Genomic DNA, 12,718 nt, shown 5'->3' with positions numbered 1-12,718 from the left:
TTTAACTATTCACTCACCCACTCACTCACTCAGTTATACTGTCATACAAAGAGCAACTGACGTTGATAATGAAGCAGCAGTAAAATAAGCAATCTTTCGTGTTGCCAACAGTCAAATCTCTATTCGTCTGCAGATGAAGCGACCGAGAATCCGCTCTATTCTGATTAGATCATTCCGGCATTAGAATTTCATCTCAAGTAGTTAATGACAAAACAGATATGTGCACGTGATATGTTCAGATGTGTATACATAACTTACAGTTCATAGTGATTCAAATGTTTCAATCACAAGGGATAACTATTTAAAATCATCCTCTGCGAAGGCTCTTTTTAATAGTATTAGTTCTTATTTAACAATTGTATTTATAAAAAGAAATAGAATAAATGGCTAAATTTTAATGTTAATATGTATAATATATATATATATATATATATATATATAATGTATATAGATAAAGATATACTGAACCGCAAAAGAAACGCAAGTCAAAATCCAGATTCATAAAAAACTTTACTTTTGACAGTTAATGCATGAACACAGGTACATAATAACAATCAACACTTATCGCATGATGATCGGGACATGTCAGTCAATGCATGGAAACATTGTTGGTTTACTTTGTATTGAAGACAAATCGAAATTGATCCAACAAGTCAGTAGCGCGAATGTCCACCTCGTGCATTCACTACAGCTGTGCACCGCCTGAGCATGGAGTGAATCCGACAAAGGCCCTGGGGATTGCTGCACATGTCCGGATGATGGCTGTCTGGAGTTTTGCTGCAGTTGTCGGACGTGGTCGGACTTCATTCAATCGTCTCTGTAGCTCGTCCCAAAAATGTTCGAGCGGGTTTAAATCGGGATTGACAGCAGGCCATGGCAGTAGTCGGATGTTGTGCTGCTGGAAAACTGCCTGAGTGATTCTAGCAGTGTTGGGCCTGGCATTGTCTTGCTGGAAAATGTGTTGCTGGTGTCGGCCGAAAAAATGTACAACCTGTCGTCGGAGGCTCTGATCGATACAACGTTGGGCAGTGACTCCATTTCCCCGACCTGGCCCAACATTCTGGATACTGGCATCAGAGTTTATTATAACTGTGTCTGGTTACAATTTATCCTTGAAACATGAACATGATATCCTTCAAACGTTGACATAGACTGGTGAACGCTCGTACAGCGAATCAGGCTGAGAACGGTTTACAACTGATGAGCGTCGATAAAAACTGATGAGCTCTGATGAGGTTAAAAAACTACAATATAAGCACAAACAATTCCATAATCTTTGCTCATTAATGCACTTTAAACTTATTTACTTTTGGCATTAATAAACTCTACAATGCATATTGAAATTGCACAAGGACATATGGATGACTGAACACTTGAACAACATTTCGTTGAACTGTTATCAAAATTGTTTACCAATATTACCAAATGATAGTAATGCAAAAAAGTTAGAAATGCTATGAGTTGAAAGTAGCTTACATTTGTTTCTTGACATGCAGTGGTTCGCAGACAGTGAAGCAACCTTCCAGCATGGTGGTCAGGTACAGACTGATGTGGATGCTTTTGAGAAGTCATGTGATAAACAAATGCTAGACATGAGGCTAATTTAAATACGCTATGTATCTTAGTTACAAAAGTTTAGTTGGCGTTTGAACCTGCAACCTTTGGATCACAAATCCACAGCCTTAACCAAAGAGTTGAAATACAGTATTTGAATGTGAAATTTTAGTAAACTTAAGTTTAAACTTTAAACTGACTGCCTGACTGAGTTTGGTTTTACGCCGCTTTTAGCAATATTCCAGCAACATCACGGCGGGGGACACCAGAAATGGGCTTCACACTTTGTGCCCATGTGGGGATTCGAACCCGGGTCTTCGGCGTGACGAGCCAACGCTTTAACCATTAGGCTACCCCACCGCCTCTTAAACTTTAAACACTGTTAGCACATTTTATGGAATAATGAAACATCCAATCTTGCGTTTACAATAGGTGTGTGTATATATATATATATATATATATATATGTGTGTGTGTGTGTGTGTGTGTGTGTATATATATATATATATATATATATATATATATTTATTTATATAAAGAAAGTGATGGGAATACCGAGCGTACAGTAGTACATATATGAGAAGAAGTTTCTGAAATAATCACACGACACGGATCTTCTCCAACATGTTTAACTTTTATCTTCAGGGAGAAGTGATTACAGTTAAAAAGATTTTGTTTGTATACAACTGCATTGTGACGTCATGACAAAGTCATTATCATTCAAAGAATATTCTAGTCCATCACCGATTTATTCGGAACCTATATGTATATTCTAGAGATATGTTACCATTTCCTACAATCGCTAGTAGCTGAAGTGATGGTGGGGAACCGTGCAGGAGGCAGAAGCATTGTAAGTCCCCACGGTCCCAAGTAACTCCTGGCCTAACTTTGGTTGCTAGCCACCTCTAGCCCCTTCATATACAGTGTTCGACAATTGATAGTTATGTTTTTTACATGCTCACAAACTAGTTGTAAGAATATGTGATACTCTAGTTGTTTCTGTCCTTCTGATTCTTTATGTGGAGGGATCTGGAACATGTATGTAAAAGATTGTTCTCTTTATTTCTTAGACACACTTCACGCAGATGCTTGATAGCTCATATCCATCACTACAGGTGGATTCAGGTTACAATATGTCATCTCGGGACCATCAACAAACAGAAACTAAATGAGTACAGCTGCTTGATAGCTCATATCCATCACTACAGATGGAATCAGGTTACAAGACAACTGCTACATGGATAGAAAGTGAGATAGCGATAGAAACAAAAGTGCGGGTACATCCCTGGTTCACTACAACACGTGTAGCGGATGTCCACAGACATACCTTGTTTCCCATGATTCCTCTATGAATCCAAGCGCGTCAGTGACACACCATAGATACGCCAATGATCACCGGTAGGTGTGATAACAATGTCTCCAGAAGTGACGACATCCCCTCATGGGTCGGTTGGGCAGTCTAGTGGGTAAAGCGTTAGCTCGTCAAGCCGAAGACCCGGGTTCGATTCCCCACATGGGTGCAATGTGTGAAGCCCACTTTTATGATGTCCCCCGCCGTGATTGCCGGAATATTGCTGAAAGCGGCGTGACACCTTACTTATTCACTCACCCGCCATTTCTTCACAGCTGCAGATCTGAGGGGGAGTGTTTCTACATGTACACCGTTGCTTCACAAGTTGCCACATTGACTTATGTGTGATTTGACTTGCTTCTACAGACAGACAATTGCATCGCCGGCACACATGTTAGTGCGATTGTTTCCTCTGGTAAAACCATTGCTTAATTTGTATATTGTAATTTGTTAAGCTACTAAAGGCAAACCGTAGCTCTATCTGTATTTTTGTGAACTCGTAAATATCTATAGGTAAACCATTCCATTGCAGGCAGGCGCATGTCTCAGTGAACATATTGCTCCGATTTACCAGTCAAAATCCACCAATTAGTATATTTAAGTGACACAATATTCTGTGGGTATTCTGTTCCTTTAACGTATGTCGCATGGTCCATAAAGCGGTGATCTACCTTCAGTTGTTGGCGATCCTCAGACACTTTTATATGGCCTTGTCCTTATTTCAAATCCTATTGTAGAGAGATGTGCGAGTTTTATTTCTTGTTACTGTGCTATACTTGTTGGTTTTACTGTCCTTCGTCGACAGTCTTTATAAAAGTTGCGCAATTATCACGACGTTATAATTATTTTAAGTCACGATATGGCTGAAATACTGCCACTGTGACTATAAACTGTAACTCACTCACTCACTTTAGCCTATGCAACTGATAGGGTCTGGAGTCGTGACATGATATATATACTCTCCAAAAAAAAGAAACGCATCATGAAAATAGCAAGTTCATGTAGCAATGAATTAAAACGTGATTCATTTTACAAAGGTTTTGCTCTGTTTATGAGTCCTATGGTGTTTATGTTTTGAAACATCACAACAAAACGCACCATCCGTAAAATACCCTTATTTAACAGCATTGTTTTCAATTTCGGCGTGTAGTGTCACATAATACACAATTCACATGCAATGCACGTGCAAGTTGGGGATCAGATAGTCTCAATGATGGGTATAAAAGGTTGATCGCTGTCTGTCGATTATTCACTGTATTTGGAATATTGTTGACGAACGCAAAATGCCACGTCTATGTGAAGTCAGCCGTCATATCGCCATTGGTTTGCTTGAAGCTGGCCAGTCTCAACGTGCAGTTGCCTGACGCATGAATCTTCACCAAACCACCATTTCATGGCTCTGGGAGAGATATCGCCGGCAGTATGCAGATACCCCTCGTAGTGGGCGACCTCGAGCCAGGATCGCTACATCCGGGTACGTCACCTGCGTCATCAAACAGCTACGGCGACCAGTACCGCTCCACAAATACCCGGATTGAAGAGGCTTTCTGCACAAAGCGTCAGGAAAAGGTTGAGAGATGCTGGTTCACGTGCCAGAAGACCTTATTCTGGCCCTGTGCTTGGACAACAACATCGTCGACATCGAGTTCAATGGTGCACCAACGTTTAGGCCTGGAACCTACCGATTTGGCGTAGAATCTGGTTCAGTGATGAATCACAATTTCTATTGGAACGACGCGATGGAAAAATGCGGGTGTACAGACGTCGACGTGAACGTTTCACCGACGCTTGCGTTCCCCAGGTGGACAGATTCGGCCGGGGCAGTGTTATGATGTGGGGAGCGATCACCTGCCGTAGGAGAAGTGATCTGGTGATGATCCAGGGCAACCTGACAGCTCAACGGTACTGTGACGAAATCCTACGACCACACCTCCTTCAAATCATTGATCGCCAGAGGGAGTTGTTTCAACAGGACAATGCCAGTCCCACACAGCACGTCACACTAGAGACTTCCTCCAGAACCACAACATCAATGTGCTCCCCTGGCCCTCAAGATCACCGGACTTAAACCCGATCGAACATCTGTGGGATGCCCTGGACAGACGGGTGCGACGCCGTAACCCTCAGCCCCAGACACTTCAGCAACTTGCACAGGCACTACAGGCAGAGTGGGCTGTGATTGGGCAACACGAGATTCTGAGACTTATTCGTTCGATGCCGTGCAGTTCTGGATGCCCGAGGTGGTCACACGAGGTATTGACTTCAGCGCCACCACACGTCTCCATTCGCTATATTTCATTGACTCATAAAGCCTACAAGATGTTTCAAAATAAACATGAAAATACAGTTGAAATTCCTATATGCGTTTCTTTTTTGGGGGAGTATATTTGTTTCAGCAGTATTACAGCTGTATGATGTTTTGTAAACAAATCAAGTCTGACCAGACAATCCAGTGATTGTCACCATGTGATATGATAACAGAGCATTTGTTCATGAATCACTATGAAAGGTAATGATACCAGGTGTTCGTGAAAAGGTGAGCGTATCTTGCCCCACCGGTGACACCCATCATTAGCATAAATCTAGTTATTTGTTCGCCTGAAATAATTCGGGAACGTATGGTATAAGTCAAAATATGTACATTTCCTTCACATGTCTACCATAAAACTTCTTGAAACTTCTTGAAATGTAGTAATGTGTCATGTTTGTTCCCAACGTGTCAAATGTCAGCGTTAAATCACGTGAAATCCTACCCGAGGTATTATTTTGTAATAATTGTCAAGACAGTGCATCCAAGACGTCAGTATATAACAATTGTCACCAGCACACCGTATATGGAACAAGTGTACAAAAATGATCACATGCTATTGTCACCGGGTAAACATCGCCACTATAGTGTACCCAAGGATCCATTGAGAAATAATCCACAGCACAGAGCATTCAAGGCATCAGTGTATAATAGTAGTCCCAACCACACGGTTTGTGGAAGGAGAGTGCAAACATGGTCGCACCTTGTTTCAGAGTTATCATTGGGTAAAAGTCGCCACTGTGGTTTACACATTCATTGAGTAATATTTGTCAGGGAAGTGCATCCATGGTACCAGTATGTAATAACCAGCAGCATAGTTTGGCCACTACAGTCAATCTATGGCACCATTGTGGAGTAAGCCTCCGTACTGATGAATCGGGAATTGATAAGGTCATGTTTGCTCAAGGCGGTTTTGGTGTGACAGGCGACAGACGCAGAAACAATAAGTCACTCAATACTCATTGAGAACGTGTCTTTGATTTACTGAGAGAAATCAGTTCTGAACAATATTCCAGTTAGTAAACAGACTGCACACGTTGATCAATACTGACTAATGGCTGATACCCTACAAGCATGATAGCCCTTTGACACTTTCTACAAATTTTGCAAAAACACCATTGAGGCAGAAGATTTAAGCTCTGTTTCAGTATCTGTCTTACTATTTCAGGATGAGCATATACATGACATTGTCATCTACAATGTTATATGCACAGCACTGGTGTTCCCAATTTTAAAAAGTCCTCAAGCCATTTCTGAACGTGAGGATCACTACAATCACCTTGCAGAGCTAGTACCTATAGCTGGTTCTTTGAGCAGTTTCGCAATGTCTGTATTACCAGTTTCTTTCGCGAAGTCAAGAGCTAGCTTTCCCTCTTGGTCTTTTATCCCTGCGACGTCAGATTTCTTTAAAATCTGTATCACAGCTCTATGATTTTCACTTTGAGCCGCGTAATGAAGAGCCGTCCTTCCCTCTTTGTCTTGAGCAGATGGATCAGCACCTAAGCGTAAGAGCGTCTCTACATTATCAGTACACCAATCTCTAGTCGCAAGTGCTGCATAATGTAGTGCGATCCTGCCTTGCCCATCTAGTTTATTAAGATTGGCGCCTCTCTGTAACAACAGCTTAATACTGGCTGAACATCCTTTTTCTGCTGCATAGTGGAGAGTTGTCGCCCCGCAAAAACTTATTAAATTCACATCAGAGCCGTGGTCAAGGAGAAGTTTAGCAACAACACAGTCTATTTGTGTCACTGCATACTGGAGAGGTGACATCCCTTGCTCATCTTGGGCACATTGATCAGCTCCTTGATTCAGGAGTAATGATACGGTTTTCAGATTTCCATGTTCTGCTGCGTCATGAAGAGCTGTTTTGCCATGTTCGTCCCTTATTGATACATCAGCACCTGTTTCCAATAGCAGCTGCACAGACTCACTATTGGGTAGTTGTGAAGCGTAATGCAGAGCTGTTTTGCCTTGTTTGTCTTGCTTGCATGGGTCAGCACCTTTGGCCAATGCTAGAGTTATACATTCACAGCCTTGCTTCTCTGCTAAATAGTGAAGAGCAGTCTTTCCATCTTCATCTCGTATGCCAGGGTTACTTCCTTTCTCCAAGAGAAGTTGAACACTTTCCCTTCTTGTCTCATCTGCATAATTAGGGCGGTCACTCCAAACTTTGTAATCTGCATGAGAGGCATAGTGAAGAGCTGTTTTGCCAAATTTGTCCTTGGCACATGGATCAGCCCCATTATGCAGCATGAGCTTCACATGTTTAGCGTTGCTGTTCTCTGATGCATAGTGAAGAGCAGTCCTACCAAGTCCATCTGTCACACCTAGTTTCGCATCATTCTCCAAAAGTACGGCAGTACTGTCACTGAACCCAGCGGCATAATGAAGGGGTGTTTTTCCAAGATGGTCTTGTTGATGTGGGTCGCAGCCTGCCTTTAAGAGAAGCGTGGTAGTTGCACTGCTGAAATGATGTCCTGCAGCAAAATGTAGTGGAGTCTTGCACTCGTGATCTGTTACATTTGGATCTGCCAATTCCTTTAAAAGAAGTTGAACACCTTCATAGCAATTCACTTCTGATACATAATGCAGTGCTGTCTTTCCGTCACAATCTTGCCCAGAGATGTCAGCATCTGCCTCAGCTAAAAATTTTATACTATCAACGTCTTCACATTTGGCTGCACAGTGCAGAGGTGTTTGGCCAAATCTGTCTCTTGAGAATGCAGTGAGACCTTTCTGTAGGAGAAGCTTTAGGTTATTAGCGTTTAAACTTTCAGCAGCATAATGATGTAATGTCCTGTCTTCCTCATCCTGCACATGCAGATCAACACTGTGTGCCAAAAGAAGGTTCAGACATTCCCCATCATTGTGCCATGATGCACGATGGAGCGGAGTTACGCCACGTTGGTCCCTTAAACAAGGATCAGCTCCTCTCTCCAGAAGTAACTTAACACCAGCATGATTGTTAATCACGACTGCATTTAACAATGCACTTTTTCTAAGCCCATCTTGAATACAAGGATCAGCTCCCGCATCTAATAGTAGTTTCAGAATATCAGTTGTGATTTCAGATGCATAGTGAAGGGCAGTTTTGCCCCTTACATCTTGAACATGCAGATCAATGGGTGTGTCCAGCAATAGCTTCACAATGTCAGTCCTTCCTCTTTCAGTTGCACAGTGTAGAGCTGTTTTACCCATAGCATCCTGAAGACATGGATCACTTCCTGCATTAAGTAGCAATTTAACATTGTCACTACATCGTTCTTCAACAGTGTAGTGTAAAGCAGTCTTCCCGTCCTTGTCTTTAATATTTGGATCAGCACCTGCTTGCAACAAAGTGTTCAATAGCCCAGTGTGTTTCTCCACTGCATAGTGCAAAACCGTTTTGCCATTTGCTTCTTGAACATTCGGGTCGACACCTTTATCCAATAGCATTTTAGTAATGTTTTCTAAAATGAGTGCATGACGGAAACACAAGTATGTATTATGAACTACGGAAAGCAACAGGTTATATTCATATCCATCTCTGTCTGCTTGATTCACAGCCAGTCCTCGTTCAAGCAAAAAAGACAGAGGCTCACCGTCTCCAGTCGCAATAGAAGACAGTACTGCTGCAGATGCAGCTGTTCTTCCCCGACTGTCCACAATTTGTAAAAGGTCCTTTCTGATATCCAGAAGATATCTGAGTTTGTCAATAGTGTCAGTCGACGATCTTGCTGCCTTGTGAAGCACTGTCTTACCGGTGACATCTGTGATGTCAAGGGAAGCACCCCATTCGTGCAGACATTTCACCACGTCAATATCGGCATTCCTACAAGCAACAAGAATGGCACGTTTGCAGATTTGATGTTCATGATTCCTTGCAATACCTCTTGATTTACTTGCATCAACATCAACATTGACATCAGCGCCATTCTTTAGCAGAAACTTAACCATTGCTAGGTCACCAAATTCAGCTGCTTTGTAAAGGATTGTCTTGTTGTCTATATCTACACCTTCGATATCACTACCTGCCTGTACTAACACTCGCACTATGTCTATGTGTGGACGGCACAGATGCTTCACCCATAGCATTGGAATGCATCCCCGGAAGTTTGAAATATTTACAGGTGCATGCTTTCCAATCAGCAACTTCGCACACTCTAACTGATTATACCACACAGCCAGATGTAATGGTGTATTGCCTTCCCCATCTTGGACATTTACTGGAACTCCTCTGTTCAGCAGAATATTGGCACATCCAACATTACCATGCTTAACGGCAATGAAAAGTAGGGATGTACTAATGTTAAGTATCTCTTGGTGACTGTCTCCCACCAGTTCCAACAACTCAAGCAGGCATGCATCTACACCATAAGCAGCTGCTTGCTGTAGAGCAGTGGGATAGTACTCCTCACAACTATATGGGTCAACCTTTTGGACACGTATGTTGATTACGTTCACCCCACGAACCGTAAGGATTTTGAGAGCTGCAGTGGATAAATGAGTCGCTGCTAACAATGTCATGTGCCCAAAGTCAACATTGCACCCAGTATTCAGGAGTGTGGTGATTATCTCGCTTATGTGCTCCATGTTGTATGGCTGATGTACAGATGATCTATAACCAACACTCAGTTCTTTAAATAATTGCACTAAACAGTGTTTGAACTCTGTCTGACGTCTGTCCTGGTCCTTCAAATGTTTAACAACGAAATCCACAATAAATGCATTTCCATTTAGAACAGCCAGTTTTAAAAATATGTCTATATTGGGTATTGTGTCCCATGTGAACTTATCCTCAAACTGTGATTCGTCTTTTCTTGGCATCAGGACAAAGCTACACACTGTATAAGAAATGTCTTTGTCCATGTCCCTTGACATGCAGAGAGCTCTGAAACAAGCTGCATTTGGCCTCAGGCCATAATCAAAGAGAGACCTGACGAGGACACTGTTGTTCACAAAGATTGCACAAGGTAAACACTCCTGCAAAATGTCTCTTTCAAAATGGTCAAGCCCCAATGCAAATATTTTTTCTGTCAGAAATTTCAACTGTTTCAGTACAACATAAGAAAGAAGATATTCTACCGTAATTATTTCTTTTTGTTCGATTCCATGTGACAAGGCAGTGTAGAAAGCCTGTACCTTATTGTTTAATGTCTGTTTCAAAATGCTGAAAGTTTTGTTCTCATGTATCCACTTATGGATCAAATGCTGAATGAATACTTCATCTTTAAGGGAAGGGTGGTCGACGATTTGTATTGACAGCCCAGGTGTTAGTAGTATATCTGTAATTCGATCAGCTAGCATTCCATAGTTTTCTTCCTTTAGATGTATCGCCAAATCATTATCGCAATCATTTTGTTTTGTTTTGACAAGTTCAACAAGCATTGACACAGAGCACTTTCTGATACAAATGTCTGGATACTTCTTAGACAGACTGATGAAGACAGAATCAAAGATGGATTGATGTTGAAACACAAATCCGTTTTCACTGTGTTCCAAATATATACCACAGAAGGATTCAGCTTTGTGTCTGATGTTGGCCAAACTGTGATAAGAAGGTAAACCGGAACAGATCTCCTTCACAATCTGCAGGGATTCTTGGAATTCCTCTGTACCATGCCGTGTGAGTAGATCCTGTGTTTGTAGACATCCTCCTCTCAGCAGCACCAGCAACAGAGCACAGTAACCAAGCCCATCACTCTCCTGTAACCTGTCTACCTCCTCCAAGATGTAATCATGTGGCTTCAGGAAGAACTGAACTCCTTTACTCTGTGCCTGCTTGCTCCCAGCAAAATATTTACAACACTGAGGAAAGCCAATACTTGACCCTGAACGAGCCACCAGTTCCATTTCTTTCTCCGTGAAGTTGGTTTTGTTTTGACACATGATCTTCAGCATCCTCATTTTTTCATTTGGTCGAAGAGAATACTGTCCATCATCAATTGTCACATGGGACATATTCTTCATTAAACGATTACTCTGCAGTTGTCTCTCACACTGAGCACTGATTTCCGGTCTCGATGTTATTATCAGATAAACATGACCAGCTTCTACAGAGGGCCATATTACATTGAATAATCTTGACCATTCGTCTGCAGTCGATTCGACAAAGTTGCTCGAACCAAAAATGTTGTCGACCATTATAATATATTTGCATTTAAGCTGTCCCCTTCTCTGTGATATTAACTTCCATTCTTTGGCTGATGTTATTATCAGTGGAGTTCGTCCTTCCTCCTTGGCTACCTCTGACAGGAGTCTCAATCCCAGTCTCGACTTACCAGAACCAGATCTCCCTTTGATAAAGATGATGTTGTGTTGTTTTAACAGTCTCAGTGATGACCTTTCAAAGTAAGTGGACATGTATTCTGAATGGTCATGATCTATTAACGCTTTGGTCGATTCTGCAATATAACAGAGACGACGTTACATTCAGAAACAATTATCTTATTACCAGATAGGATATCTGTTTTCATGTTTCATGTATTCAGAGAGGGAGACCCTCTGAGCCACATTATTTTCCTTCTACCTAGCCCTCCATAATACTAAATATCTAAGTAAAGCAAGTTTTGATTTCCTGAGGTTCTAAATTGTCAATATCATTGGGGCTCCTTTTAACTTTAAATTGGCTTATTTGTTATTCTCAAAAGTATGTAGATTCATAGACTGAGCGTTAGCCCAAGGTTTTATATGCTAGCAACATATGACATGTCAGTTTTGTTAAGGTATTCGCGGACTGTCGCATTAGCTTTGATTACTGTATTACATCTTTAGCGACAAATGATATCTTAGCTACAGTGAAATTTTATATATGTATGCATTATTTGATGAAAATATCTTTAGTCTTTCTGCGGAAGATAAGTTGTCACTTCATGCAATCGTTTGATGTCTTTACGTATATATGTGAGGCAATCAACACAAGTCACGATATCTCCGGCGCACATGCACTCCAAAGCAATTTGTAAAATTAATGTTTTGCCTCACCACAAATGTTGACAAAGCGTCTGTCTGAAAAAAAAGATAACATGTTAATATTTTCCTGGTACCCAGGTGGAGACTGTACTACGCCCATGTGACTAAAACATATTTAAGAGTTAAATGTTTGCCGTTTTTTGATATTCCCAAATGCTATGCTGTTGACAGTTTCATGTCAGTGAACTTAAATTCACTATTTTCATGCCAAACCATAGCTGAAATGTGATTAATTATGTAATAAAGACAGGTTGCTGCCCTTTGACGAGCCAGGATATGGTGATCTATAGCCGAATCAAAGGTTTGATAATAACATGATTATTCATAGTCAGTTCCATACCTAGGAGAGCCAGTGTCGCACTCACGTATACCTTGACCTGTCCTCTTGACGAACCGAAACACTAGACATATCTGACATCCTATCCTTAAGTTTACTGATATTCTTCATTCGAAATTCACCTGATCAACGAATCGATTTAATATAATTAGGGCTAAAACTGAATGTTATCAGTTTTCCAAATTCAGAAATAGATAACACGTTAGATATAAACT

The 12,718-nt window shown here is 41.3% G+C and overlaps 2 protein-coding genes across 2 annotated transcripts; both read right to left on the bottom strand.

Moving 5' to 3' along the window:
- Nucleotides 1–1,135: 1,135 nt before the first annotated feature.
- LOC124266309 (serine/threonine-protein phosphatase 6 regulatory ankyrin repeat subunit C-like) lies at nucleotides 1,136–9,151 on the bottom strand. Its single transcript, XM_046701119.1, has 2 exons — nucleotides 6,492–9,151; nucleotides 1,136–1,244 (listed from the first exon to the last, which is right to left on the bottom strand). Exons 1-2 carry the CDS (start codon nucleotides 9,149–9,151, stop codon nucleotides 1,136–1,138), a joined length of 2,769 nt encoding a protein of 922 aa, XP_046557075.1.
- A 580-nt stretch (nucleotides 9,152–9,731) lies between these two features.
- LOC124266308 lies at nucleotides 9,732–11,593 on the bottom strand. Its single transcript, XM_046701118.1, has 2 exons — nucleotides 10,418–11,593; nucleotides 9,732–9,812 (listed from the first exon to the last, which is right to left on the bottom strand). The coding sequence occupies exons 1-2, from the start codon at nucleotides 11,555–11,557 to the stop codon at nucleotides 9,732–9,734; spliced, it is 1,221 nt and encodes a 406-aa protein (XP_046557074.1). The 5' UTR covers nucleotides 11,558–11,593.
- Nucleotides 11,594–12,718: the final 1,125 nt, after the last annotated feature.

This window comes from Haliotis rubra, unplaced genomic scaffold (assembly GCF_003918875.1).
Source record: "Haliotis rubra isolate DU_JTF1 unplaced genomic scaffold, ASM391887v1 Scf1246, whole genome shotgun sequence".
NCBI lineage: Eukaryota > Metazoa > Mollusca > Gastropoda > Lepetellida > Haliotidae > Haliotis > Haliotis rubra.
Note: the sequence above shows the minus strand (reverse complement) of the source record. Positions and strands in the feature narration are given on the sequence as shown.